The sequence below is a fragment of the Paroedura picta genome, chromosome 5 (assembly GCF_049243985.1).
Source record: "Paroedura picta isolate Pp20150507F chromosome 5, Ppicta_v3.0, whole genome shotgun sequence".
In the NCBI taxonomy this organism is placed as follows: domain Eukaryota; kingdom Metazoa; phylum Chordata; class Lepidosauria; order Squamata; family Gekkonidae; genus Paroedura; species Paroedura picta.
Window position 1 is genome coordinate 51,722,576 of NC_135373.1, and position 24,196 is coordinate 51,746,771.

General features: G+C 43.2%; 1 protein-coding gene across 4 annotated transcripts in view; it reads left to right on the plus strand.

Moving 5' to 3' along the window:
• Positions 1-24,196, plus strand: part of ITPR2 (inositol 1,4,5-trisphosphate receptor type 2) — a 228,630-nt gene that overhangs the window by 59,543 nt on the left and 144,891 nt on the right. For 3 of the 4 annotated variants that reach the window (XR_013231068.1, XM_077337917.1, XM_077337919.1), the window contains exons 10-18: positions 11,707-11,751; positions 16,367-16,521; positions 17,772-17,871; positions 17,978-18,138; positions 18,513-18,654; positions 20,207-20,368; positions 21,701-21,873; positions 22,129-22,248; positions 22,334-22,519. Coding sequence is in view for 3 of the 4 variants with exons in the window: in XM_077337917.1 (XP_077194032.1) it covers positions 11,707-11,751; positions 16,367-16,521; positions 17,772-17,871; positions 17,978-18,138; positions 18,513-18,654; positions 20,207-20,368; positions 21,701-21,873; positions 22,129-22,248; positions 22,334-22,519 (1,244 nt within the window). In the remaining variant the exon portion in view is untranslated. The remainder of the gene's footprint in view (positions 1-11,706; positions 11,752-16,366; positions 16,522-17,771; positions 17,872-17,977; positions 18,139-18,512; positions 18,655-20,206; positions 20,369-21,700; positions 21,874-22,128; positions 22,249-22,333; positions 22,520-24,196) is intronic. The other variant, XM_077337918.1, reaches the window with a different exon arrangement.

The following is a 24,196-nucleotide window of genomic DNA, read 5'->3' on the forward strand; positions in this document are numbered from 1 at the left end:
AAGGGCAGGGAGGAAGCAGACACATGGGAAGGGGGAGTGAGGAATGCTGTGCAGACCAGTGTGGTCTTCAATGCATGAGTTGGAACCTTCAGGTTGTGTCAAGGAACCTCTACATACAGTGTTGTCAGCACCTAAAGAGCCATATCAATCACCATCACCATCATTACCACCACCACTACAATATTTGACTGGTAGATGGTGTTCTGCAATTCAAGATCCATCCAAGTACTTGGAAACTGCAGATGTATCTTTGCAGTATTCTTGCTGTTCCAGTTTTGCTGTCTTCTGAAGCTGAGCTGGTGTAATTTGCTCCTATGCACAGAATGTCCAGGTATTTCTTGAGACTTCTAGGCACAGCTCAAAGGCTACAATAAGTGGCATGATGGTAGCCTTTTTCCAGAGATGCTCTAATTCTAGTTCTAGGTCTTGGCATTTTGTGGTCTTCTCCTGTTCTTTTTTACTTTGCTGTCCACTGATCTTTTCTACTTTGCTGTCCACTGATTAATTTTTGATTGATGGTAAATTGTACTTCTTGCGAAGATTCCAGTGTAACATAGCTGCAACTCTTTCATGATGTTCTTTATAGTCTTTGCTGCCATCACTGGTCTTCTGAATCTCGGCTTTCATATTATTTATTTTGATGATTGCCTTCTCCTGTGAAGCTAGGATGAATTCTTCGGTTTCTTTTTTCAAGTGCCCATTTCGGAGCTATTTATAGATGTTTCCAACATCAATTTTGTTCTCTGTGTCAGATATTGCCCATGCAAGTGGTTTTGTTTCCAGTTGTCAAAGTTTTTTTTTGCAATTTTTTGTAATCTTCAGTTTCTGTAACCTTAAATAAGTCTGATTTGTATTCTTCAACTGGAATCTAATATTTGCTTTTTTTGGTGTAATCATTCAGTGTTTACTTCTTCAACTGCTTGCTTAACTTTCAGTAGACTTCTTCACCCTAATTTTCTTCTTAAGTAAAGACAATCAACATCCTTTTTAGGGTATAGTGAGCAGTACACCCCCACCCCACCCCCACCCCCCACAGCATTTTTTGGTTTCTGGTATATTGAACCAAAAAAATCTCAATATTAACTGATATTCCCAAATTCCAAAAGTGGTACGGTATTTGATTTTGGTAAATAATCAGGAATGCTGATTTTTTTGGGCTGTATGAAGCCAAGATATTTTAAGAGACTGAGATCCCTTTAAATGCCCCATAGTCAGCGTTCACTTGGAATGATGTCTGAGTCCAAGGCAATTAAAGGGCTCTCGGTCTCTTTAAATGCCTTTTACTTAGACTTCGCCACAACTTCATGGCTTGGAGTTATTCCAAGACATTTCAAAGGACTGAAATCTTCTTTAAATGCTTTCTGCACTTCAAGCTGCGAAGTTGTAGCTTGGAGTGAAGCCTGAGTTCAAGGCACTTAAATGTATCTTGTTCCCTCTAAATGCATTAACCCCAGCAGTCCTTAACCACCCCACCACCCTATTTTTGGGATATTTTGGGCTCAGCCAGTGGAGTAGCTGGATCAGCTGAACAAGCTGAATTAATACCCCCCAAATATTGGTAAGTTATTTTGGGGGTATTTTTTCTGCTCTTATTAGCCAAATCCACAGACTTTATATTGAGTGATGCATCATCATTATCTTGCAAGTTTTGCAATCTATTGCTTCTTATTCCGCTTGCTTCCAATCTGTGGAATTGCCCTAACCTTGTTGTCTCCATTCAATTTTGTTTGCAATACCTTTTAAACCATTTGGTAGTACTCCTTGGTTGTATATTTATAGGACTCTTGAGAGGAATTTTTAGTTCTAGAAGCAAACATGACTCATATGTTTTGAAGCTGACCAGAGGGTTCTTTGGTATCTGCCTTGATTGTGGCATGCTGTGTACTGGCTCTCCTTCCACCATGGGTTAGTGTGCCAGAGGTACTTTTTCAGACTGCTTTGGCCCTGTGATTGATCAAGCTTCTTAGCAAGCTAGAAAGTTCTGCTCCTGGTCATAAATTTAAGATCATAATATTCTTATGGCTGTAGAATAGTTTTCAATACCAATCAACTCCACTCCCTTCTTTTTAAAACAAAAAGGGATTTGTCCCTTTGCCCTTGTTACAAATAATCATTTGGTATATAAGACCATTGAGTAGGTAGAAATACAGGTTTTTCCTGAGGAATAATCACATGTGATTCCTCTCTGCCTCCAGTAAATGATTCCCCTGGAATACTCCCACTTGAGGCCTCTTCTGGAGCCCATGTAGAACAGTTAACAAACCCAGTGGTTGTCTTGCTTCACTTCTGGTTATCCCATTTCTCAGGCTAGTGACCGTTTGATGCCCTAGGGTTGCAGCTGGCATATCTTGGAGCCAGCCCTGAGAAAGAATGTACATATTTTAAACCAAGCTTTCCTCCTAGGATTTTATGACAGCATATGCAAAATTTTACCCACACAATAGACTTACTGTCGGGTCCTTCGGGGTCACCCACATTGGTTGGCTCTGCCACTTTGGCTGCCCGGGGCGGCAGGCTCGTCGGCTGGAAGAGTATTTGTAGAGGCAAGGTCTCAGGATGGAGCGACCGTGCTACTCCTCATGCTCCTGGATTTTTCCACTGCAACCTCAGAGTGACCATTAGGCATTGCCAGTGAACACATAGGTTCAGCTCAGCTGCTTAAACAGTTTAACAACAGCCCTCTAGGGCTGCCTTTGCCAGATTACTTGCTGATTGCAATTCCAACAGGAAGAAAAAGAATTCAGTGTCATGAGGATCTCCACTTTCAGTGGTAGTGGTGGTGGAGGATGCCCAGGTTTTTAGTTCCTAAGGAGGTGGGCAGGTTTGAAAGTTTGCAGACAGTCCCAACAAAATCTCCTGTGAGTGAGGCAGCAAGGATTTCAGTTCCCTGTGTAGCCTTTTGCCTTCTCTCATGACTAGCAGAGGCAAAACTAATTATGCAAAATAAGCCAGTACGTTAAATTCTGCATAATTTGTATTTGGGGTTGTGTTTTTGTAGCAATTTTTACAATCCATCCTGCCTTCAGTGTTCTTTTGCGCGTATTCTGAATCCCTGATTGGGAATGTTCCCAGCTCAGTCTCCGCGACCTCAAAGCTGTGTGCTCTTGGTTCGGGCAGCACATCAGATGCTCCAGGCTGGTATCCATGCAGCTGGGTCTTTCTCATGGCCAAAGTAGACTTTCTGATTGCTCTAATCACCAAGATAAGAGCCTCTTTGAACTGGAAGGCAGCTTTATTGATGGCACTCAGCTAAGGCATGCATGACCCAGGATTGGAGTTAGTCCTTGATGTTCATATGAAATGAATGTTGCGAGGGCTGTTCCTTTATCACTGGGGGTATTTGATTTCCTATATGGGGTCTGGGATTCTACAATGTGGCAGTGCAGTTTGTTGTCAGCTTACGTTGACATAGGGCCTAATTAGGGTTACCAACTCTGGGTTGGGAAATTCTTAGACATTTGTGGGTGGAGCCTAGGTTTGGTGAAGGGGTGGACCTCTGTGTCTATCATCCAAAATAGGCTTCCCCCCCCAAGAAAACTGATCTCTGTGGTCCGGAGATCAGCTGTAATTCTTGGTAACCTTATGCCTGATTCTGTGTCTGCTTCCATAGAGGCAAATCTCATTGAGATAAATTAACACTTATTCCCACGTCGTCTAAGTGCTTAACTTTTACCTCTAATTCTTTGTTTAGCCATAAGATGTTTACCTTTTCATTCTGCCAGTAGCTTCAAAACTTACATACGAATTCATCGAAATAACTTATTTAAATTGTGGCTATTTTGCTTTTGGGAAAATGAAAATCCATTCCACCAGGTGGCAGTACACTCTCACTATTTAAAATTTCAAGATTCAATGTTGTGTATTTGTGTGTGTAGTTACACACACGCAAGACTGTGACTGAGGCAGCCATGGTAGCAAAACCCCTGTTTTCGAGTGGATTTCATTCCAGCATTGAAATTAAATTTGTTTGCTTCCAGATGGTCTGTTAGGTTAAGGCAGCATTAGTGCGGAAAATAGCCTTGTTAAAAGTTAGCCCAGAAGCATGATAATTTTTTATCTGTTGGGCTGTGTGATCAAAGCAAGCAGCAGGCTGGCAGCTGGAATTCCAGGGCAAACCACAAAGCTGATCTTTTCTGTTCAGTTCCATGAGAAGAGTCATGGGGACATGGGAGGAGGGCCTCTATAGAGGTATTAAGGCCGGAGTGTATCGTGTGCCATTCTGCTTCTGCATTACTTGCTGCACCTTGCAAAATAATACAAAGTTTTCTTGGACTAAAAATGCATTGTAACAATAATAAATCAGGTCATAAAACAAAAACCTAGCAAATCTAGTTACCAAAAGTAAGTTTTTGAGGTTTAAGCTTCTCAGTTCCCAATATCAGCCAGTGCGGCATGGGACATAATCCTATATTTGCCTTTTGAAGACTAGTACTGATGCAGCATCTTCCATTAACCCTGGCTAAAACATTAGGAGCACCTCAAAGCTAATACTGTCTTTCCTCCTAATCCTTTTCTGTTCCCTTCTCCATCAGTTTTTACCACAATGCAGAACTAATGTACTTATTTCATTTATAATCTGCCTTTCTTCCAAGTGGGGACCCAGAATGGCTTACATTGTTCTCCTTTCTTCTGCTTGATCGTCAGAACATCTCTATGTTGTGGGTTATTTTATTTATTAGCTATTATTTATTAGGCTGAGTGACTGGCCCAAGGTCACCCAGCAAAGCAAATCACCCCACAAATTTCCATGGCGGGGTGGCAGTTTGGGTCTCTGAGAAGTTAGTCAGCATGGTGTAGTGGTTAAAAAGTGGCAAACTCTCATTGGGAGAACCAGGTTTAATTCCCCACTGCTCCACATGCAGCCAGCTGGGTGACCTTGGATTAGTCACAGTTTTCTTAGGGCTATTCTTGCAGAACAGTTCTCTTAGGGCTCTCTCAGCCCCACCTACCTTTTGCAGGGTATCTGTTGTGGGGAGAGGAAGGCAAAGGTATTGGTAAAAGAAAAAGAAGAGTTGGTTTTTATACCCCAGTTTTCACTACCAGAAGGAGTCTGAAAGAGGCCTTCAATTGCTTTCCTTTCCTCTCCCTGTGAGGTAGATGGGGCTGAAAAAGATCTGACTGGATTGCTCTCTGTGAACAGGTCTGACAGGACTGTGACTAGCCCAAAGTCACCCACATGGTTGCATGTGGAGAAGTGGGGATTCAAACCTTATTTGCCACCTTGAGACTCCTTTGGTAGTGAAAACTGGGGTATAAAAAACCCAGCTCTTCTTCTATACCACACTAGTGTCTGCAGTTACCTTCTAACCAGACTTTTAAAACCATTCTGGCTTTAGATTCTGGTTTGAACCCTGGTTAATATTTGTGTCAGAGCAGAAAGTGCTCTACACAAAACTTGTGTAGAAGAGAGGGAACCTGTGACTTACTGAGCTCTCCCCATCTTTTAACCATAGCTACAAAGTTGGGAAGTGTTACATCTGCACCATGCCTGGTTCCCATGCATTGTAGTGTAGTTTGAACATCCTGCAGAAGAAATACAGTGAAGGGCCTGTGTTGGGGAGACACATTAATAGACCAGACTTTTCCATTCATCTTCCTGGTGCTGAACTTTACAAAACTGGAGGGTGTTCCAGCTGATACCCAATTCAGAAGCAGATTTCAGCTGCTATTGGGGTTTTTTGAATGGCAGAAAGAGCAAGGATCACCTCATTTTTCATTGTGAAATTGATATTTTCATGGCATTTTTGTTGCCCTCCAGAGTATGCGTAAACTACCTTTAAGTTCTGTATCCTCTGTGGACCACAGTTAAGGCAGAAATGATCTATTAAGTGATCCTGAACATGCACTCTTGCTTATGAAAATAGCAACATAAGAAGTGCCTGGCTGGATTAGACCATGGTCCACCAAGTCTACATTCTTTCCAGGTAGCCTAGCAATAAGCAGGCACTTGGTGGCCCACCAGCAATTTAGTTATCAACTAACTGACCTGTTTTCCACCCATCTTTGATGGTCATCGCCCATCCTAAGCAGAGTTACTTACTTCTAAGCCCATTGACTTTGATGCATGCTTAGCATGGCACCTTGAAAAAATGTGAAATGCTTCAGGAGTTTTGCAGCAACCCTGTAGCGAGTTCAGCACTGTTATTCTTGTATGGTGGGTTAGGTAGGCGGAGGGGTTGCGCCTTATTTAATGTCACCTGGTAAGTTCATGGTTGAGGTGAACCCAGAACTGGCAGTTTCCTGGGTGATATTTCACAGTTAGAATATCAGTTTTCAGAATTTTGGATAGGCCAAATAAGAAGATAGATGCCATGAACAAGTACTCAGTGAATTAACATAGCAGCATTAGGCCTCTCAATAACTCTGTCATGCTTGAATATGAGTTAAAGTCCTTTGAGGGTATTGAAAGCTAATCAGTGTGCTATTAGCAGCAAACAAAGCCAGTGTAATGATGATGGAAGCCTTGGAAGTGGTTTCTCTTCTCTCTCTCCCCCTTCCCCCCTCAATCTTGTGCTTTTCGATTGAATTCTGTGCCTTTGTGGCTGAGCACCAAATGCTGAAGAAACATTTCCACGGGATTCTTTCTGTCCCCAAAATGCTTCTACATTGATGCTTGTTATTAAGCCACCTCGTAGAATAGTCACTGGGAAAAAACTGGTCCATGTAATGAGACAGGCAAAACTTAAGTAAGATTCCGCAGTGATTTCTCAGGAAGAACTTGCCACCTTTTCAGAAATATCCTGTCATACTGTAATCTCCTTATAACTATGGCATCATTTGGGAGGGGTTTCTTTCAACACAATGTGGAAGACAAGGAGGGGAGAGGATGCAAAGAGGAGCCTTAAGGCTTGTTAAAGGCTAAAATAATAGAATCATAGATTCATAGCTAGCAGGTTTATTGAAGCCTAAACATTTGTGAACTAGAGGCTGTGCCATTAGATACTGGTAATGAATTCTATGTAAGGCAAGAGGTATACATTCGTATGCACCACCCAGAATTATGTAAGACCGGTCAACCAGTCACAATAGCTGTACCCCAATTGCAGTAGAGACTGAATCCTTCACTTTGGTAAAGGAAGGAGGCAGGACATTTTCTTTGGGTAGGAGATGGGCATTCTGCAGGCCACTCCCAGAGTCCATCACAGTTAAACCAACATTTCCCCTAGCAGAACAGAGACTCTTCCGCTTGGAAACTTCAGAAGTTGTTGGCTTAGAAACTCTGATGCTTTGTTCTTGCAGAAAACAAAGGAGAGAGTCGAATCGTGCCCGGATTGCAAAACTTCAGATGGCAGGGGAAAGCTAGCTCAGTGAATTTCTCCTAGATTACTTTGAAAAAAATGTCTCAAAGGTAGAGGAATTGTTCTTCCCTTCCAACAGCCTTTGCCAGAAATGTAGTCTGGATTTCATTTTTATAGTTGAGGGAAGGGATGGGCACACTGCAGTGTTTTAGAGGTGAGTGAAAGAGATGAGAAGAAACCACAAAGAGACACTTTCAGTTTCTGTGTAAAAAGTGGCCACGATTATTATTCCATCAAATGCTCGCAGGCAGGTGATTAAGCATATAGGAGAATATGCAAATTCATAGAATCCTAGAGTTGGAAGGGGCCATACAGGCCATCTAGTTTAAACCCCTGTTCAGTGCAGGAAACATTCAGGATAAGTATCTATCCAGCTGCTGCTTGAAGACTGCCAGTGAGGGGGAACTCTACATCTCCTTAAGCCCTTTGGGGGTCGAATGATCCTTTCACAGGGGCCGGGGGAAGGGGGTGCCACCACTGTTGCCACTCCTCCTGAAGGCACTCACCAATTTATAACCAATTTATATATAATCATGAACAATGGGGGGCTTTTTGCACGGCTTCAAAATAGCACAATGGTTGCTAATTGAAAACGCTACTAATTTGCCTTAACGCACGACGTCCTAGACAATCTGCAACACTCCTGAAACCGACCAGCAAAAAGCGCTTCGTTGTAGCGCTTTCAGGGGAATCCCAAAAAGTGGATTCACCCTCCGGAAAGCGATACACTCCTGCAACCAATCTGCAACAATAGCGATAAAGACCTGTGCGTTAACATTGTTGCGGTTTCTTCAAAGTCCCTCCTCCTGAGCCTGTCCTCCAAACTTCCGGCGAAGCGATCGCCATTTTTTTCCCCCGAGCGAGTGGAGATCAACGCACCGGCGAGCCTCCGTTTAGCCAGTGAGGCTTCCCAGGCTGCAGTCCCTCCTCAGAGCTGTTTACAGTCACTAAGCACAAGAAGCCCGCAGAAGCCCGTTTGCTGATGTATTTTCCCTTTATTTTTCACACTGTTTCGGCTGAAAATCGCGCCCGTGAGGGGGGGGGAGGGGGGATTTTTTTTTCCCACTCGGAGGCAGCGTGGCCACGATCAAATGACAGCTCAAACAGAGGCTTCCCGGCTTCAGTCCCTCCCCTTCAGTCACTAAGCACACACATTTCACACATTCCATTCAGCCGAAAATCGGGCCCGTGAGAGGGGGGGGGATTTTTTTTTTTCACTCTGAGCCAGCGTGTTAACGATCAAATGATCAAACGACAGCTCAAACACCCCAGGCAGCTGGATGGGTCTCTCCGTTGCAACGAATCTACCCAGATTCGTTACAATGGGTCTGTTTTTTTTTTTTTTAAACCTTCCTTAAAGGGAAAGGGGCTGTTTGGGAGCATGCTAACGGCTGCCCATTGGCTGCTTGACGGCCAGGGGCGGGACGAGCTTGGCAATAGCGCTTCCTTTCTAGCGATTTCTGCCGAGACCGGAAGCCTGTGGGAAACGCTAAAAAACGCAACTGATTCCACTACAAAGGCAGGTATGCATAACGACGAATTCCACTATTTTAAATGGCGATTTTTCATTCAGTGACCAATTTGCAACAAAGATCCCCGTGCAAAAAGGCCCTGGATCTTCACACCTTTGGTCGGTTTCAATTTAATTTCTGTGAAAGAACACTTGCATAATTTTATGGTTGGGGGTCACCACAACATGAGGAACTGTATTAAAGGGTCGTGGCATTAGGAAGGTTGAGAACCACTGCCTTAGGCAGCCATTCCACTGCCGAACAACTCTGACTGTGAACATTTCCCCCTTATGTCTAGCTAGTACCATTCTATACGTAGTTGAAACCCGTTACTGTGGGTTCTATCCTCTGCTGCCAATAGGAACCTCTCCTTGCCTTCTCTAAGTGACAACCTTTCAAATACTTAAAGACAGCAATCATGTCCCCTCTCAGCCTCCTCTTTTCCAGGCTGAACATTCCCAAGTTCCTCAGCCTTTCCTCACAGGACTTGGTCCTCAAAGTGCCAGATCTTCCTCATCACTCTCCTTTGAACCCTCTCAATTTTGTCCATGTTCTTTTTGAAGTGAGGCCTCCAGAACTGCACACAGTACTCCAGGTGGGGTCTGATGAATGCAGTATACAGAAGGACCATGACATCTTGTGATTTTGATGTGGTGCCTCTATTGATTCAGCTCAAGACTGCATTTGCCTTCTTTACCATGGTATCACACTGTCTGCTCATATTTAGCTTACAGTCCACAAGAACCCCAAGATCTTGTTCATACACATTGCTACCCATCCTGTATGCATGCTTCTGAGTTTTGTGACGCAGATGTAGAACTCTACATTTCTCCATATTGAATTGCATCTTGTTCTCATTTGCCTACTTCTTCAGCATATCCAGATCCTGTTGAACAATATCTCTATCTTCTGGGGTGTTCACTACTGCTCCCAATTTGGTGTTATCTTCAAATTTAACGAGGAGTCCCTTACCTTCTCATCCAGATCATTGATAAAAATGTTGAAAGTACCAGACCCAGTACTGAGCTCCGTCCACTCTGATAAAATACCATTGACAACAACTCTTCGGGTATAGGTTTTTGGTCAGTTCCCTATTCACCTGACCATCCAAAAATCCAGGCTACACTCCTCCAGTTTACCTATCAGAACATCATGGGGAACTTTGTCAATCCAGGTAAATTTGAAATCCAGGTAAACAACATCAACTGAGTTTCCATGATCTGATAAGCATATCACTTCATCAAAGAAGGAAACCAGGTTGGCCTGGGCTTAGCTGAGGAGCAGCCTTGTGCTTCTGATTCTTTCTTTCTTTCTTTCTTTCTTTCTTTCTTTCTTTCTTTCTTTCTTTCTTTCTTTCTTTCTTTCTTTCTTTCTTTCTTTCTTTCTTTCTTTCTTTCTTTCTTTCTTTCTTTCTTTCTTTCTTTCTTTCTTTCTTTCTCCCTCCTGCCCTTCTCTGGAGGAAGGCTTATGATAAAAAGCAGGAGAGAAGAGTAATTCACTGCCCAATTCCTGTTTTTCTGAGACTCAGACTCATAGCCTAAATGTTTTTGACATACAACATTTCTCTGATATCCTGTCTTTCAAAGAAATGCAGAAGTCAATACCAAAAGATGTTGGCAGGCAGAATTTCTCTAAATTCCTTCTCAAATTTTTATTTATTTATTATTTCTATTCATTTATTAAGCATTTTATACCTCTTCATTCCTCTTGGTTCAGGATAAGTGGTTAGCGTTTACCAAAAAAGAATTTCCACTTATTTTATTAAAGTAGTTTTTGAAAGGTTAGCTACATCCAACTTTGAGTGACATGAACGCCTGTGGACTTTTAAACTCACCGCAAGCGAATGTCTCAGAAGTGGAAAGAAATTTTAGAAGCAAATGCTCATTAGAAACAGTAGGCATTTGCTTCTCGAAGAAGGGTGGTTAAGCTTCTATTCGGTGTGAATTTGTGTGGGAAATAGCCTCTGGGGAGATGGTTCGTGACTATACAGTGGAGAAAAGCAAGTAAATAATGCTTTAAAGTGACTGGATCTATTTACATTTACAGTTGTATCAATAAAAACAATTACAAGAGTGCCAAAATACCAGGAATAGCCATAAAATGTGTGTTTTGAGGCACTGTCAATAAGCCCCGGAGTATATTATGATGTAATTATGTAAATATAAATATATAATTTCATAATTAAAATTAAACTGTCTTTCATGATACATTAGCTTTAATGGGATGCAGTCATGTCATATGTGTGTGTGGTCAGGTATTGAGCTCCCAAAAAATGATACTTGGGTGGTTCTGATGAGTGAGCTACCATCTAAAGCATTGTATTACTTGCATGAATTAAGATGTGCTACAAATCCTAGATCTATTTAGTTCTGGTGTAAATTACTACCAAAGAACATAAGAGCCATGCTGGATCAGGCCAGTGGTCCATCTAATCCAGCATCCTGTTTCACACAGTAGCCCATAAGTTGTTCTGGAGGACCAACAAGGAGACATAGCGACTGAGACCTTCCTCTGTTGTTGCCTCCTGCCACTAGTGTATCAGAGGTTTGCTACTTCTGTATGTGGAAGCCTCCTTTAGTTACCATGGCCAATTAGCCAATGGTAGACCTAGTCTCCATAAACCTGTCTAATCCCCTTTTAAAACTGTCTGTATGGAAATCTAGAGATGTGTGTCTACCCAAGTAGGATAGTAGTAGGAGAAAACGCATTCAGTGTCACCCAAAGGTTTCCCAACCCTCAGGAGGAACTTCTTGTACCCTGTGAAGGTTATTGGGACGGGGACTCAGAAGTCATATGAAATATTAAGCATGGCTGTGTGTAGACAGTCTTCAGTCTAAACTCAGCTTTAAAAGAAAAAGTTGTACTGTGAATTTTAATGAAATGCTTTCCTTTTGCAGTTAAATCCACACTATCCAGATGGCAGTAATGCGGAAAAGGCTGTGGTATGTACTTTCAATATACTGTGGAATAGTTCATTTCATAGTCAAACCAATTTGGAGGTGGGAGGCACCTGGACTCTAGAAGCACACAGTAAATCTAAGATAGTTTTTATGTTACAGAACTAGGAATTTGTCATTAGCCTTTTATTTGTTTTATAAAATCTGTCAACAACTATTCTTGATGATAAAACGGACAATCAAATACAACCCAACAATAAAAAAATCCTTATGTTTACTTTGCATAAAAAGTCAACTTAAAAGCATTCATTTTTCGCCCAAATAAATGGTGGGATGAGGGGCAATACTGTTATTGGGGGTATGCCAGACAAAACTTGCTGGTGAAAGAGACCAGTAGAGGGAGACAGATGAATGTTCCTGTGGATGGAATTCCAAAATTTTGGTGCCATGATGGAAAAGGGCCTCTCTCTGGTTTCTAACCATCTACCCTCAGATGAAAGGGACAAGGCCTCTAAGGATGACTGGATTTGAGCAACTTAGCAGCATTTTCCAGGTATTTAAAAACTGAATACAAGTTAGAGAATCTCCAGTGCTTGCTGGTTATCCTGATCGCACCAAAATCTGGGTTTATTTGGAAGTATTAGCAACTCTTAAAAGGTCTCCAGAGTTGGCCTATGCCTCTTTCCTCCTTTTGCATTGGTTTTCAGGGCAGCAGGAGGGAGAGGGAGAGGGACGAGGCATTTCTCAAAGGCAAATAGGAAAGTGTGCTAGGGGGAGATTGTTTGTCCAATCGCAGCAGTTGTTTTACAGGGCTGTTTGACTTCAAATGTGGAGCCCAACAACCTTGTTGGAGCCCAACAACCCAGCAACTGGGTTGAGAACTCCATTTTAAAGCTATTTTATTTTGTAATGATCTTTACAGTTGTTCTTTGGCTTGGTGGTAGGTTGTGGGGTGGGGAGCAGGTCTCAGGTCTAAAAGGCTTTTTTTGTTTCCTTCTTTGTTGTTTTCTTTTGTTGTAGACTTGTGATTGTATTTGTTGTATTTTCTTGGTACTTTGGGCGGGAGGATTGTGTGTGTGTAGCAGCTCTGTTTGTGGGTGTTCTTTTTTAAGCTTTTGCACTTTGAGGTTCTTTCCTTCCCTTCCATCCTTTGCTGATTCCACCTCCCCCCCCTCTCCTTTCTTTTTTTTGGGGGGGCGGGGGGGTCTGGTGGTGGTGGTGACTTTGTGACTTGATTTGCTTTCTCTGTCCTTCCCCTCCTTCCTCCCTCACTTTGTGTTCACTTTCTGCTAGCCTTATTTGTTAAAAGGTTCCTGTTCTGCATTTCAGTTGTATGAGGGACTTGGGGTCCGTTTCTTTTTGCCTCCCTCAATTTAATTTCTAGAGGGTTGGTTTAGGGAGGAGGAGTTAGAAATTTAGAGTTCCTTTGCTATCAGCGGAGCTATTTTGCTGTTGTGCTCCTGTACGTTTCATTAGAACCATTTAATTGTTCTTTGTTATGTCTGATAAGGTATTAAATGGAGGCTACTTTTAATAAGGGTCTGTGAGGAATTGGTTTAAAAAGTTCAAATGAAATTTCAGCCATGGTCTTGTGTTTCTCCCTCATTAGGCTAGTTCTAGGCAATTAAGAAAAGGCAAGGGGGTTTGTCAAACAGTAATTAGCATAGATTAACTGTAAAGATAGAGCTTTAGGTTGTCCTGTGGCTCCATTTTCAGAAGGGAACCTCTGAGTTCTTGAAAAGGAATTTGGGGTATTTCTTATTGTAGAACAAGCAGGAAAAGTTTAAAGCAGTACACACACACACACACACACACACACACACACACACACGTAGTTTCCAAATTCCATCTTGAGGATAGTTTCTATTAAATCTTAGTTAGGCTATAGAATCCTATCCCGCCCAGATCTTCTTGCATGCAGAGCTACAGTATCCTGCAAAATCCCCTACACCTTGCCCGGAAAAGCAGGGCACATGCTCTTTACCGTTGCATTGTGACTGAGCTTTGCCAGGACTCTGAAAGCTGGGCTGGATGGGGAGGGAGGTGTGTATTAGTGGCATTCTCATGATGGCACAAAAGGATGGATTAGGCCTCAGATCTGCCCATGGAGACCCTTATGTTTATAGGGATTTATCTTTGTGGCACCTCTGCATTCTGCAGTCCATGGCAAGTGTGGTCATCATTAACAATTCAGCCTATGTGATGCCAGCAGCACAATTGCTGTGTTGTAATTTTTAGGGCTCACCTGGGAAGAGACTTGGCAATAAAGTCAGAGAAGCAAAAATTAAAAAGAAAATATCCCCAGTGTTGTAAAGCAGCAGTATGTGTATGCACGTACATCTATACACACGCACATTTGTGTATACACTTGCATCAGTATTCAAAGCATGTAAGAGCAGTTTGTGGAGGTGAACGATGTCCACATGCTCACAGTCAACACTGTTCCTGGTGCATTAAATTTGTATTCAGCTGACGCACACATGTCCTCATCAGCTTGGATAAGGTATATAGCTTGTTATAAAACGTCCCTGTCTCTTCCTTCTCCCCCTTTCAACAGAATTTGCAACGTGATGTCTCTACTAAAAATACTATGACTCACAAAAAATATGAAGACTCACAAAAGGTGTTACAGGAGGTGAACTGCTGTGCTTTCTTCTACACTCCAGTGATGTTGGCGTGTGAGGCTGCCCCTTAATTTGCTCTGTGTACTGTTTGTATAGATGAGACAGACAGACAGACAGACAGACAGACAGACAGACAGACAGACAGACAGACTGTGGTTCCTGGCCTTTCTCACCCTTGTGTGTTTTATAAACACCCACAGAAATAATTTGAACAATGAGAGGCTCAATTTAACAGGTTTCTGGAATATCAGCCTTTAATAATCTTAATTTCAGATGCAGTGTGCACATTAGCTTGATGCATTCGCGTAGCAAAAAGACATTAACATCACTTCCCTTAACCCACTGACTTCAGCAGATTTAGAACAATGCAATTCTTAAGGGACACACTGTGACTCTGTATAGTGGCTCTGTAGAAGTTTGCAATTTAAAGGAATGGGTCTGTAAGGACTAGTACACTGCTTATCCTATATTGTGGGCCAATCTATACTTCCGGATAAACATGCATCTTTCCTTGGGCAGCACCGCTACTGCTTCCTGGTAGGCAAACCACATTTTCAATACTTCATGTAAAAACAAATCCCTTTGTGTAGAAATGGAAGGGGAAAGGCTAGTTTAGAATCCTTTTTCCTAACATGCTCCATTTCTACTTGATGGGGTGGGGTTTAGTTCCCCCCCTTGCAATCTGAAATGCCACTAAAGGTCATCTGAATCTGAAATGGTATAAGTCCTATCAAGACTACCCCACATAATTGCTGACAGGTCAGTTGAAATCCACGTACAGCCCATGTTCTCTGAATTCTAATGTGAAGATCCTGGACATCCCTCAGAACCTTGAGTGAAATCTGTCTGCACTGAGAGTTTTAATATGAGGCATGTGGTGGTACATATTCTGTGACTCAGCAAAATGTGCAGTGTAGGGCTGAGAAGGACAAAACAAGAGTTCTGCCCAAATTTATGTTGCCATCTAGAAGGCCCTTGATATTAAGAATGAAGAGAAACTCCTTTCTCACCACATCTTTCCTTCTTCTTGTTTTGTTGCTTTATCTTTGTCCTTCTTAAATGCTCCTGCTGCATGGAAAGAGCACCAGCCTTGGAAGAATGCCTATCTAGCTTTTATGTAGTTCACATTGAATAATAATGTGCATAGTCAGGGGGAGGGGGCTTTTTGACTTGTTTGTGGTGTAATGGTTGCTTGCCGCCTTACAACTCTGAACCAGATTGTTCCTTATGTTTCATAGTCCAGACCAGTGGTCCCCAACTTGCGGGCCGCGGCCCGGCGCTGGGCCGCAAAGGCCATGGCGCCGGGCCGCGGCTCTCTCTCCCCGCCCCCCCCGCAGTAAAAAACTTCCCAGGCCGCCATCTTGCGGCCCGGGAAGCTTCTTACTGCGGGGAGGGCGGGGAGAGGGAATCAGGGCCGGGCTGCGCCCGTGCAGGCCGCGCCCGCACGGCCCGATCCGCGGGCATGGCCCGCGGGCATGGCCTGATCCGCGGGCGTGGCTCGCGGGCGCGGCTCGATCCGTGGGCGCGGCCCGATGCGTGGGCGCGGCCCGCGCGGGCACGGCCCGATGCCCTGCCGGTCCCCAGCCTAATAAAGGTTGGGGACCACTGGTCCAGACCATTGCGAAAGCCCTGAAATATTCTTCAGGCTTTGAGACATCCCAGCAGTGGTGCAATTGTGCAGAATATGGTTGGGAAGGATAGCTGTGTACATGTCCACACAAGGCCCCTCCCATCTCCTCCAGGCCCATCATTGGCCATTTTGGGAGTGGGGAGGCAGGCCAACATCTCCATATATATTCATATCACTGATAAAGTTTAGCAAATGTTAAAAACATATAAAATTAATTAACTCCCACCCATTCAGGAAACTCCTCCAGGGCCAACAAGAAACCTCAGGGTTTCACAAGACCCTGGTTGAGAAAGACTGATCCAGACAAAGCCTACAATTCCATGGTGGTAATTTGTAGCAAAGCTAGTCTACCTGTCGAACATAGTATAAAATGTAAATAAGGCACATAACTCTTGTTCCTCATCAGCAGGTAGACGGCGAACTACTAACTTCAAAGAAGAAACGGCAGGCAGGGGAGAAAATTATGTACACTTTGGTGTCTGTGCCGCATGGAAATGATATTGCCTCTCTTTTTGAGCTGGATGCAACTACTCTGCAGCGAGCTGACTGCTTAGTTCCCAGGTACTATTGCAGACATGAAACACTCTGTACAGCTGTACATCTGTGAACAGGTACATGGGTTTGTGTCTAGGATTGCTTCAGCAGTGCCAGTTGGCAGAAAGTAACCGAAAAACAAAAGCTTCCCTTCATGCCAGTGATAAAAGTCAAGAACGCTGACAGGCAAACAAAAGATGTATAAAACATGACACTGTTGGTGTTGGCAGCAGGCAGTGAAATAATGATGAAGTTAAGAAACAACTTGTCACATGGAACGTGACATCTGAGAGGCTGGGTGAGATTAGGAAATAAGGAGTTGTCAGATGAAATTGGCTCTGATTTTCAAAGTATTACCCATTTTTATTTTATTTTATTTTATTTTATTTTATTTTATTTTATTTTATTTTATTTTATTTTATTTTATTTTATTTTATTTTATTTTATTTTATTTTATTTTATTTTATTTTATTTTATTTTATTTTATTTTATTTTATTTTATTTTATTTTATTTTATTTTATTTTATTTTATTTTATTTTTATACCGCCCTCCCCTGAGGCTCAGGGCGGTTCACATGAAATATTAATCTCTTTTTCCCCCAGCTCCAAGAATTGTTACATTTTCAGGAATAAGCACTTCTCAATAGAGAGAAGCTCCATAAAGAGGAATCCAGATTTGATTTTTTCAGAAGGGGCCTAAGCACAGCCTCCTTTAATCTGTCTGGGAAGGTCACTCAAGTTAGGGACAAGTTGATAATCTCCTGGAGAGTGACTTGGATCTCCTCGCTGCTGGCTTTCACCAGCCATGACGGACACTGGTCAAGGGGGCATGTGGAAGGCCGAAGAGCTGCCAGTCCCATCCATATTGAGAGTGAACTGAAGTAGTCCAAAATTAGATCCCAAGATGCCATCAAAATAGGTGGATAGACCATTGTTTCAGCAGGAATGCTCTGAGCATGCACTGAAAGGAGGGGCACCCTCTCTGTTTCTAAAATGCTAGAGAATTCTCTCCATTGGCAGGCCTGTGCATGTGCATTCCCCAGTGTGTGCCTGCACAGAAGACAGTGAACAATAGTTACAGGTAAGGGCAACTGTGTTTTCTAGTATTTGGTCTTGTTCTGCTGGTCTTGTTCTGTTTGTTCTTGTTTTAATAGACTATGTCAGTAGAATTGCAGCCTATCTAAATTCTTTTCCTGTAGCTTTGGAAAACAATACAGCATGCCCACATGGCTTAAAGTTGCTCCTTGAGAAGTGTTTCTTCCTTTGTTCGCTTTTAGGAATTCGTATGTTCGACTGCGACACCTCTGCACCAATACCTGGGTTACCAGTACCAGCATCCCGATAGACAAAGATGAAGAACGGCCTGTGATGTTAAAAGTAGGTGCCAAGAGCAGTCAGTGTCACTTTGCTGGAGAAAAAGTGTTTTCCACTGTTAAGTATTGATGATTGTTCTTTCTCCCCCCGCTTCCCTTCATGGGTGCAGATTGGAACCTGCCAAACAAAGGAAGACAAGGAAGCTTTTGCTATTGTGTCTGTTCCTCTGTCTGAGGTGAGAGATTTGGATTTTGCCAATGATGCCAACAAAGTTTTAGCCTCATCTGTTAAAACACTGGAGAATGGCTCGATATCACAAAACGAAAGGAGGTCAGTGGCCTTGCTTTCCCACCTTCCTCTTACCCAGCCTTGATAGGACACTGGTGACAGGGGTGGGCTGCCCATTGAATTCTCAGGGAAGGTTCCTGGTGGGCTGATGCTTTGCAGGCTGACTGATGGAGGCTGAGCCAAGAGACCCTTACAGGTGCTGGTGGTAATAATGGCCAAAGGGTTTTGTTTGTGTTGGATCCAATTTACATAATTTGAAAAATGACTGAAGGATATAAACAAAGTTTGAGTCCAGTGTCACCTTTAGACCAATAAAGCTTTATTCAAGGTATAAGCTTTCATGTGCACGCACATCTCTTCAGAGATATTGTTGATAATTAACACTTATTCATTATATTGTATTTCTCCAAACCCAGGTTTGTTACCAAGCTCTTAGAAGATCTTATTTTCTTCATTGCTGATGTATCCAATAATGTTCAGGAGGTTTTAGATGTAGTAGTCACTAAACCCAACCGGGAAAGGCAAAAGTTAATGAGAGAACAAAACATATTAGCTCAGGTATGTGTTTAACGATTAATAATGCTTTCTATGGAACAGATTATTTCATTAGGATAGTATGGTCTGTCTTTATCACTGTTTTGCACATAGCATGTCCATAGAGAGAGCTATCATTTGGCAAAAGATCAGAAAGGAGTGTGGTGCATCCATATTCTACCTTCCTTTGATTTCTGTTGTGCTTCCAGTTTGGCTATAGCAGGGGTAGTCAGCCTGTGGTGCTCCAGATGTTCATGGACTACATTTACCATGAGCCCCCTGCCAGCATTTGCTGGCAGGGGATCATGGGAATTGTAGTCCATGAACATCTGGAGGACCACAGGCTGACTGTCCCTGGGCTATAGGACAGTGACAGTGTCTTGCCAATGGTCTCAAGTAGAGGAAACTCTTCTCTGTTTTTGATATAGGAGATCATTTAATGTATTTCCAGGCTGACTGTTGGGATAATGTCTTCTCATTTTGCTTTTTAAATTCTTGGTAATGTTTTATGTGACAAGACGCTTCATGTGAAGAAGCAGCGAGTTAGAAATCCCGTATATAATAGTGAATTTGACCTCAGAGTGCAGATTAGAAAATGTTCACAATGAGACTGGGTATGGAAAAGGAATACATTTCTGCATATTTGGAGGATAACCCAAGTTTACAAAATGGAAAAAAAGCATAAAGAGATAGGTGTGTGTGTGGGTGGGAGGGGGAGGTAGAAACTCTTAGCATCAGGAGGGGTGGGAGGAAGGAGAAAGCAGTTTTGGGAATCGTGGAGGTAAGCAGGCAGAGAATAAGTAGGGTGGCCAATAGGTAGATGAATTTTCCATTTCATATGAGTTCTTGTGGGGTCCCCTTTTGGTTTTATGTAAACAAAATAATATGAAATCTGTGCAAATGCTTAAATGTGGTGCTAGCTAATGAAATATTTTTTTATCTGAACAAAATATTGTGGACTTCGTGACCTCAAGCACTTTTCCTGTCTGCTCCAACTTTTACAGCAGAAGGATAACAGACCCATTTCTAGATCAATTAAATTTGTTTGAATTTAATAAAAATAATTTCCCATTAGAACTTCCTTCCAGGCACTAAGATGAATTGTCTAGTTTTGGTTGTAACAGCATTTTCCACTAGTGCTATGCTGTTGTTACTGATATGGATGTTTTATTGGACTTGCAGACATTTCTGCAGGTCGATTATATATTAGCAGTGTTACAAATATTGTCATGATGCTAATCTCTGAGAATACCTGCCCCCTGTATGCACCTGTAATGCTTTTACCATATATATACAGTATAATAACCCAGAAGACTGAAATTTGCCCTATCCATATGCAAAATAGTCTTAAGTCCTTTTTGTGGCATTGAAGAGAAAAATGTATTTAGAATGAAAACTGAATTTAATGTTCCATGTTATTTTATTTGTTCTGTTATTCAGCCTCGTGTATGTTGCGGTGGAACATTTATTTTCTTTCCCTTGGCTTGAGCTACTGCTTTTGAAATTGTGTTTGCAGGACTTGAAAGACTCCAGGCTTGCTCTCACCTTCAGTTATTCCTTCTTTGTTTTTGAACAGATATTTGGAATCCTCAAAGCTCCATTTAAAGATAAAGCAGGAGAAGGAGCCATGTTAAGACTGGAAGATCTGGGCGATCAAAGATATGCACCGTACAAATACATACTGAGGCTTTGCTATAGAGTGCTCCGGCATTCCCAGCAGGACTACAGGAAAAATCAGGTTGGACTTGATGCTTTTCCACGTGCCTGCGTAAGACCGTTTATGCACTGGGAACTTCACTGCCCCAGCTTCTGTGCAGGAGCACAAATAGGGGGCAGATGAGGTGCACCAGGCCAAATGTTCCCCCATGTGGTTGCAGGAAGAGGTAGGGCAACCTGCCATGACTAAAACTCCAGCGTGCAGCCCAGCCTGAAACCTCCAGTGCATAAATGGTCTAACTGAATGCAACAGGCTGTTCCAGAGCTGCTTGGTCATCCTTGAAGTTGCATACGATGCAGAGGGATGTGAGAGCTACAGTTATACTTTCAATGAGGGCCCTCCTTTGTTGACTTTCAGCAATATTTTACTACTGTACAAAGGAGAAAGAGATGGGGAGAACCAAGATTTCCCCCCAGTTGTTCATGAAAGCACAATACCATGATTCAGTATTTATATTATTATTATTATTATTATATTTATATTTATACCCCGCCTCCCCCCGAAGGCTCGAGGCGGCTATATTTAATTCATTGGTATCCTGTCTTTCTCCCAAATGGGGCCCCAAAGTGGCATGCATTGTTCTCCTCACCTCCATTTTGTCTTCACAACAACCCTGTAAGGTAGACTGAGAGAATGTAAGGTAGACAAGATCATCCAGTGTACTTCCATGGCATGAGTGGGGATTCAAACCCAGGTCTCCCAGGCACTACCCCAACACTCTTAACCACTACACCACACCACTAGTTCAAGTTTAGTTTAATCTAGAACTAAAAGTTGCATTTATTTCCAATGCATTTTTTGATAGAGGAACAGCACTTTTTATTCTAATCTTGTAGAATCGCAGCAACTTCACTGGTGCCCAGTTGCCTTCTCCTACCAATTCAAGGTTACTGGCAGTGACTTTTAAAGTCCTTTGTGGCTGGTCCAAATATGTCCAAGGTCACCTTTCTAGTCTTCTTCATAGTCATGGCTGTTCAGATCAACAGGTGGGGGTTGATGGTTGCTTTCACAGTTGAGGCTCTCCTTCAAAGGTCTGAGTGATCTGGAAAAGGTTTTCTTTGTACTGGCAATTTGTGACCTGGATTAAACATGGGTGTGGAATAACTTTATTAGGTACTTTGATCTGTAATGCGGGTGTTTTTATTTTTTAAAATAAAGAGTAGGACAGTGGCAGAATAGTGATTGAACTGAAATGAATAAAGAAACTGGGGCAATGTCATTCATCCCAGAAAATAAACGAAAGGAACCACATCGTTCTTATTGTAACCTCAAAAGGGGCAGCGGGGGGGGGGGGGGGGAGCACTCTTTCAGCTTTCGAGTGATTTGACGGACCCCTCTGGAATTTTCTTCTAGGAATACATTGCAAAGAACTTCTGTGTCATGCAGTCCCAGATTGGCTATGATATCTTGGCAGAAGACACGATCACAGCTTTGTTGCACAACAACAGGAAGCTACTAGAGAAACACATCACCGCTAAAGAAATAGAGACATTTGTGAATTTACTCAGGAGGAACAGAGAGCCAAGGTTTAAAGCAACATTTGTATCCCTCCCCCTTTCTAAACACTGCTCTGGTTTTCATTTGGACAGCAGCTTCAAACTTGTCTTTGTGTGTCTGTCAGGAATCCGTTGGATTACCTAAAGCCAAGCATCTCTCTCTGTACTGTGGTCCATAGTTTGGTAGTGGGTTACTGTTGATGATCATTGTGTTAACTGCCTTTTATGAATCCCAACTGTGATTTTTGTGGATGATTTCTTGTTAATTCCACCCTTCCCTACAAGGTTCTTGGACTATCTATCTGACTTGTGTGTTTCGAACACAACGGCCATCCCAGTAACGCAGGAGCTGATCTGTAAATACATGCTGAACCCAGGAAATGCTGACATTCTCATTCGGACCAAGTAAGCTAACTGGGATCTTCCTTTCACTTGTGCTTTGTCTTGCACTGTTTACATCAGTAACTATTGTGTGGATTGTTTGTTTAAGGTTGGTTTCAATGCAAGTGGATGGTCCCATGGAATGTTCCCCCCTTTCTGATGACATTGATGAGGAAGAGGTTTGGCTGTACTGGATCGACAGCAATAAGGAGCCGCATGGCAAAGCAATCCGGCATCTTGCTCAAGAAGCAAAGGAAGGCAACAAAAGTGATCTAGAAGTCCTTACTTATTACAGGTAATGTAATATTCATATGAGGAACATGGTTCTGGACTACAGAATATGTGTTAACTCTAGGCTTCCCCGTTAATGCTGAGTTCTCTCTACCCTCTCTGGATCCATCAGCAGGCCTGGACTGAAACACAAAATTTCAGCAATTCAGGCTTCCGATAAATTCAGATAAATCTTATTGGAGATATTATAGGCGTGAGCAAGTTATGTTCCACCAACAGGATTGGTGGCATGCTACGACTTTGTTTTAATTGCTTGCCAGCCCTTCAGAAACATTCTCAAATTCATGGGACAGGCTAGAATATACAGTTCATGCAGGCCTGAGTTGGGAATTAAATCAGTGCCTGGGGAAAAATTGCCCCTTTGAGGAAACTGTACCCACAGCCTTCTTCAGTGCTGTCAAGTTGGGGGGAAACCTGTAAAAACAGTGTCTAAACCAGGGGTAGTCAACCTGTGGTCCATGGACATCTGGAGGACCACAGGTTGACTACCCCTGGTCTAAACAAAACTGTATTCAACTAATGGTGCTATCAGAGGTGCTGTGATGCTGCATTTATGTTTATTTTGTGGAAGTGGTGTTGACTTCTGGGCCTGATGAATTATCTGGGCTTGCCTGGAACTACAGTAGTTCTCTAGACCAGTGGTCCCCAACCTTTTTTGGGCTGGGGACAGGGCGGGGAGAGGGAGACCTGGGGGGATAGGAGTGCGCCGACGGGCGCAAATGCACAGACGCAGCAGCTCTGTGCCTGTGTGTTTGCCCCTGCCAGTGCGCCGGTGCCTCCCCCCTGCAGCGTGGTGCTCACTGCGCCGGGAGTGATCGGCTACCAAGTGGCCAATCACTCCCTGCGCTGCAAGGAGAGGGAGGCGCGGGCACTGGCAGGCGCAATTGCACAGGTGCAGCAGCTCCACCCCTGCGCATTTGTGCCCACTGGCACCTCCTCCTCGCAACACCTCCTCCTCCTCCTCCGCCGGCGCCGCCTCCTTGCAACGCGGCGCTTGCTGCACCGGGAGCGATTGGCTGCTGAAGCAGCTGATCGCTCCCGGTGCAGCAAGCGCTGCGTCATGGGGGGGGGAGGGAGGCACGTCTGCTGGCGCACCAGCACATCCCTCCCCCCCCCTGCTGCAGCCTGGTACCAAGGGCTCCACGGCCCGGTACCGGTACATGGACCCGGAACAAGGCTCTAGACCAGGGGTAGTCAAACTGCGGCCCTCCAGATGTCCATGGACCACAATTTGCTGGCAGGGGCTTCTGGGAATTGTAGTCCATGGACATCTGGAGGGCCGCAATTTGACTACCCCTGCTCTAGACCATTCCCTGATTGATCCCTCACAAGGGAAATGGGTGGAAGTTTGCCTTGCAAAGTGGGATAGTGATTAGAGTATCAGACTAGTAACTGGAAGGTCCAGGTTCTGGAAAACTCTGCTTTCCAGGAGACTTTGGGCCAGTCATACCTCTCAGCATAACCTACCTCACAGAATTCTTCTGGGGATAAAATGGAGAAGGGGAGAATGTTGTAAGCTGCTTTTTGGTGATGTGGTGGAGACGTGGGTATAAATGGAGTAAGTAAATAAAGAAAATTTTAAATTCTTGCTCCCCCCTCCCTCCCAGTTGCCCCATTGCACAAAAGTGTCAACTGATTGTGGTCTCTGAGTCTGTGTCCCCATTATCTTTTTCATTTGGAA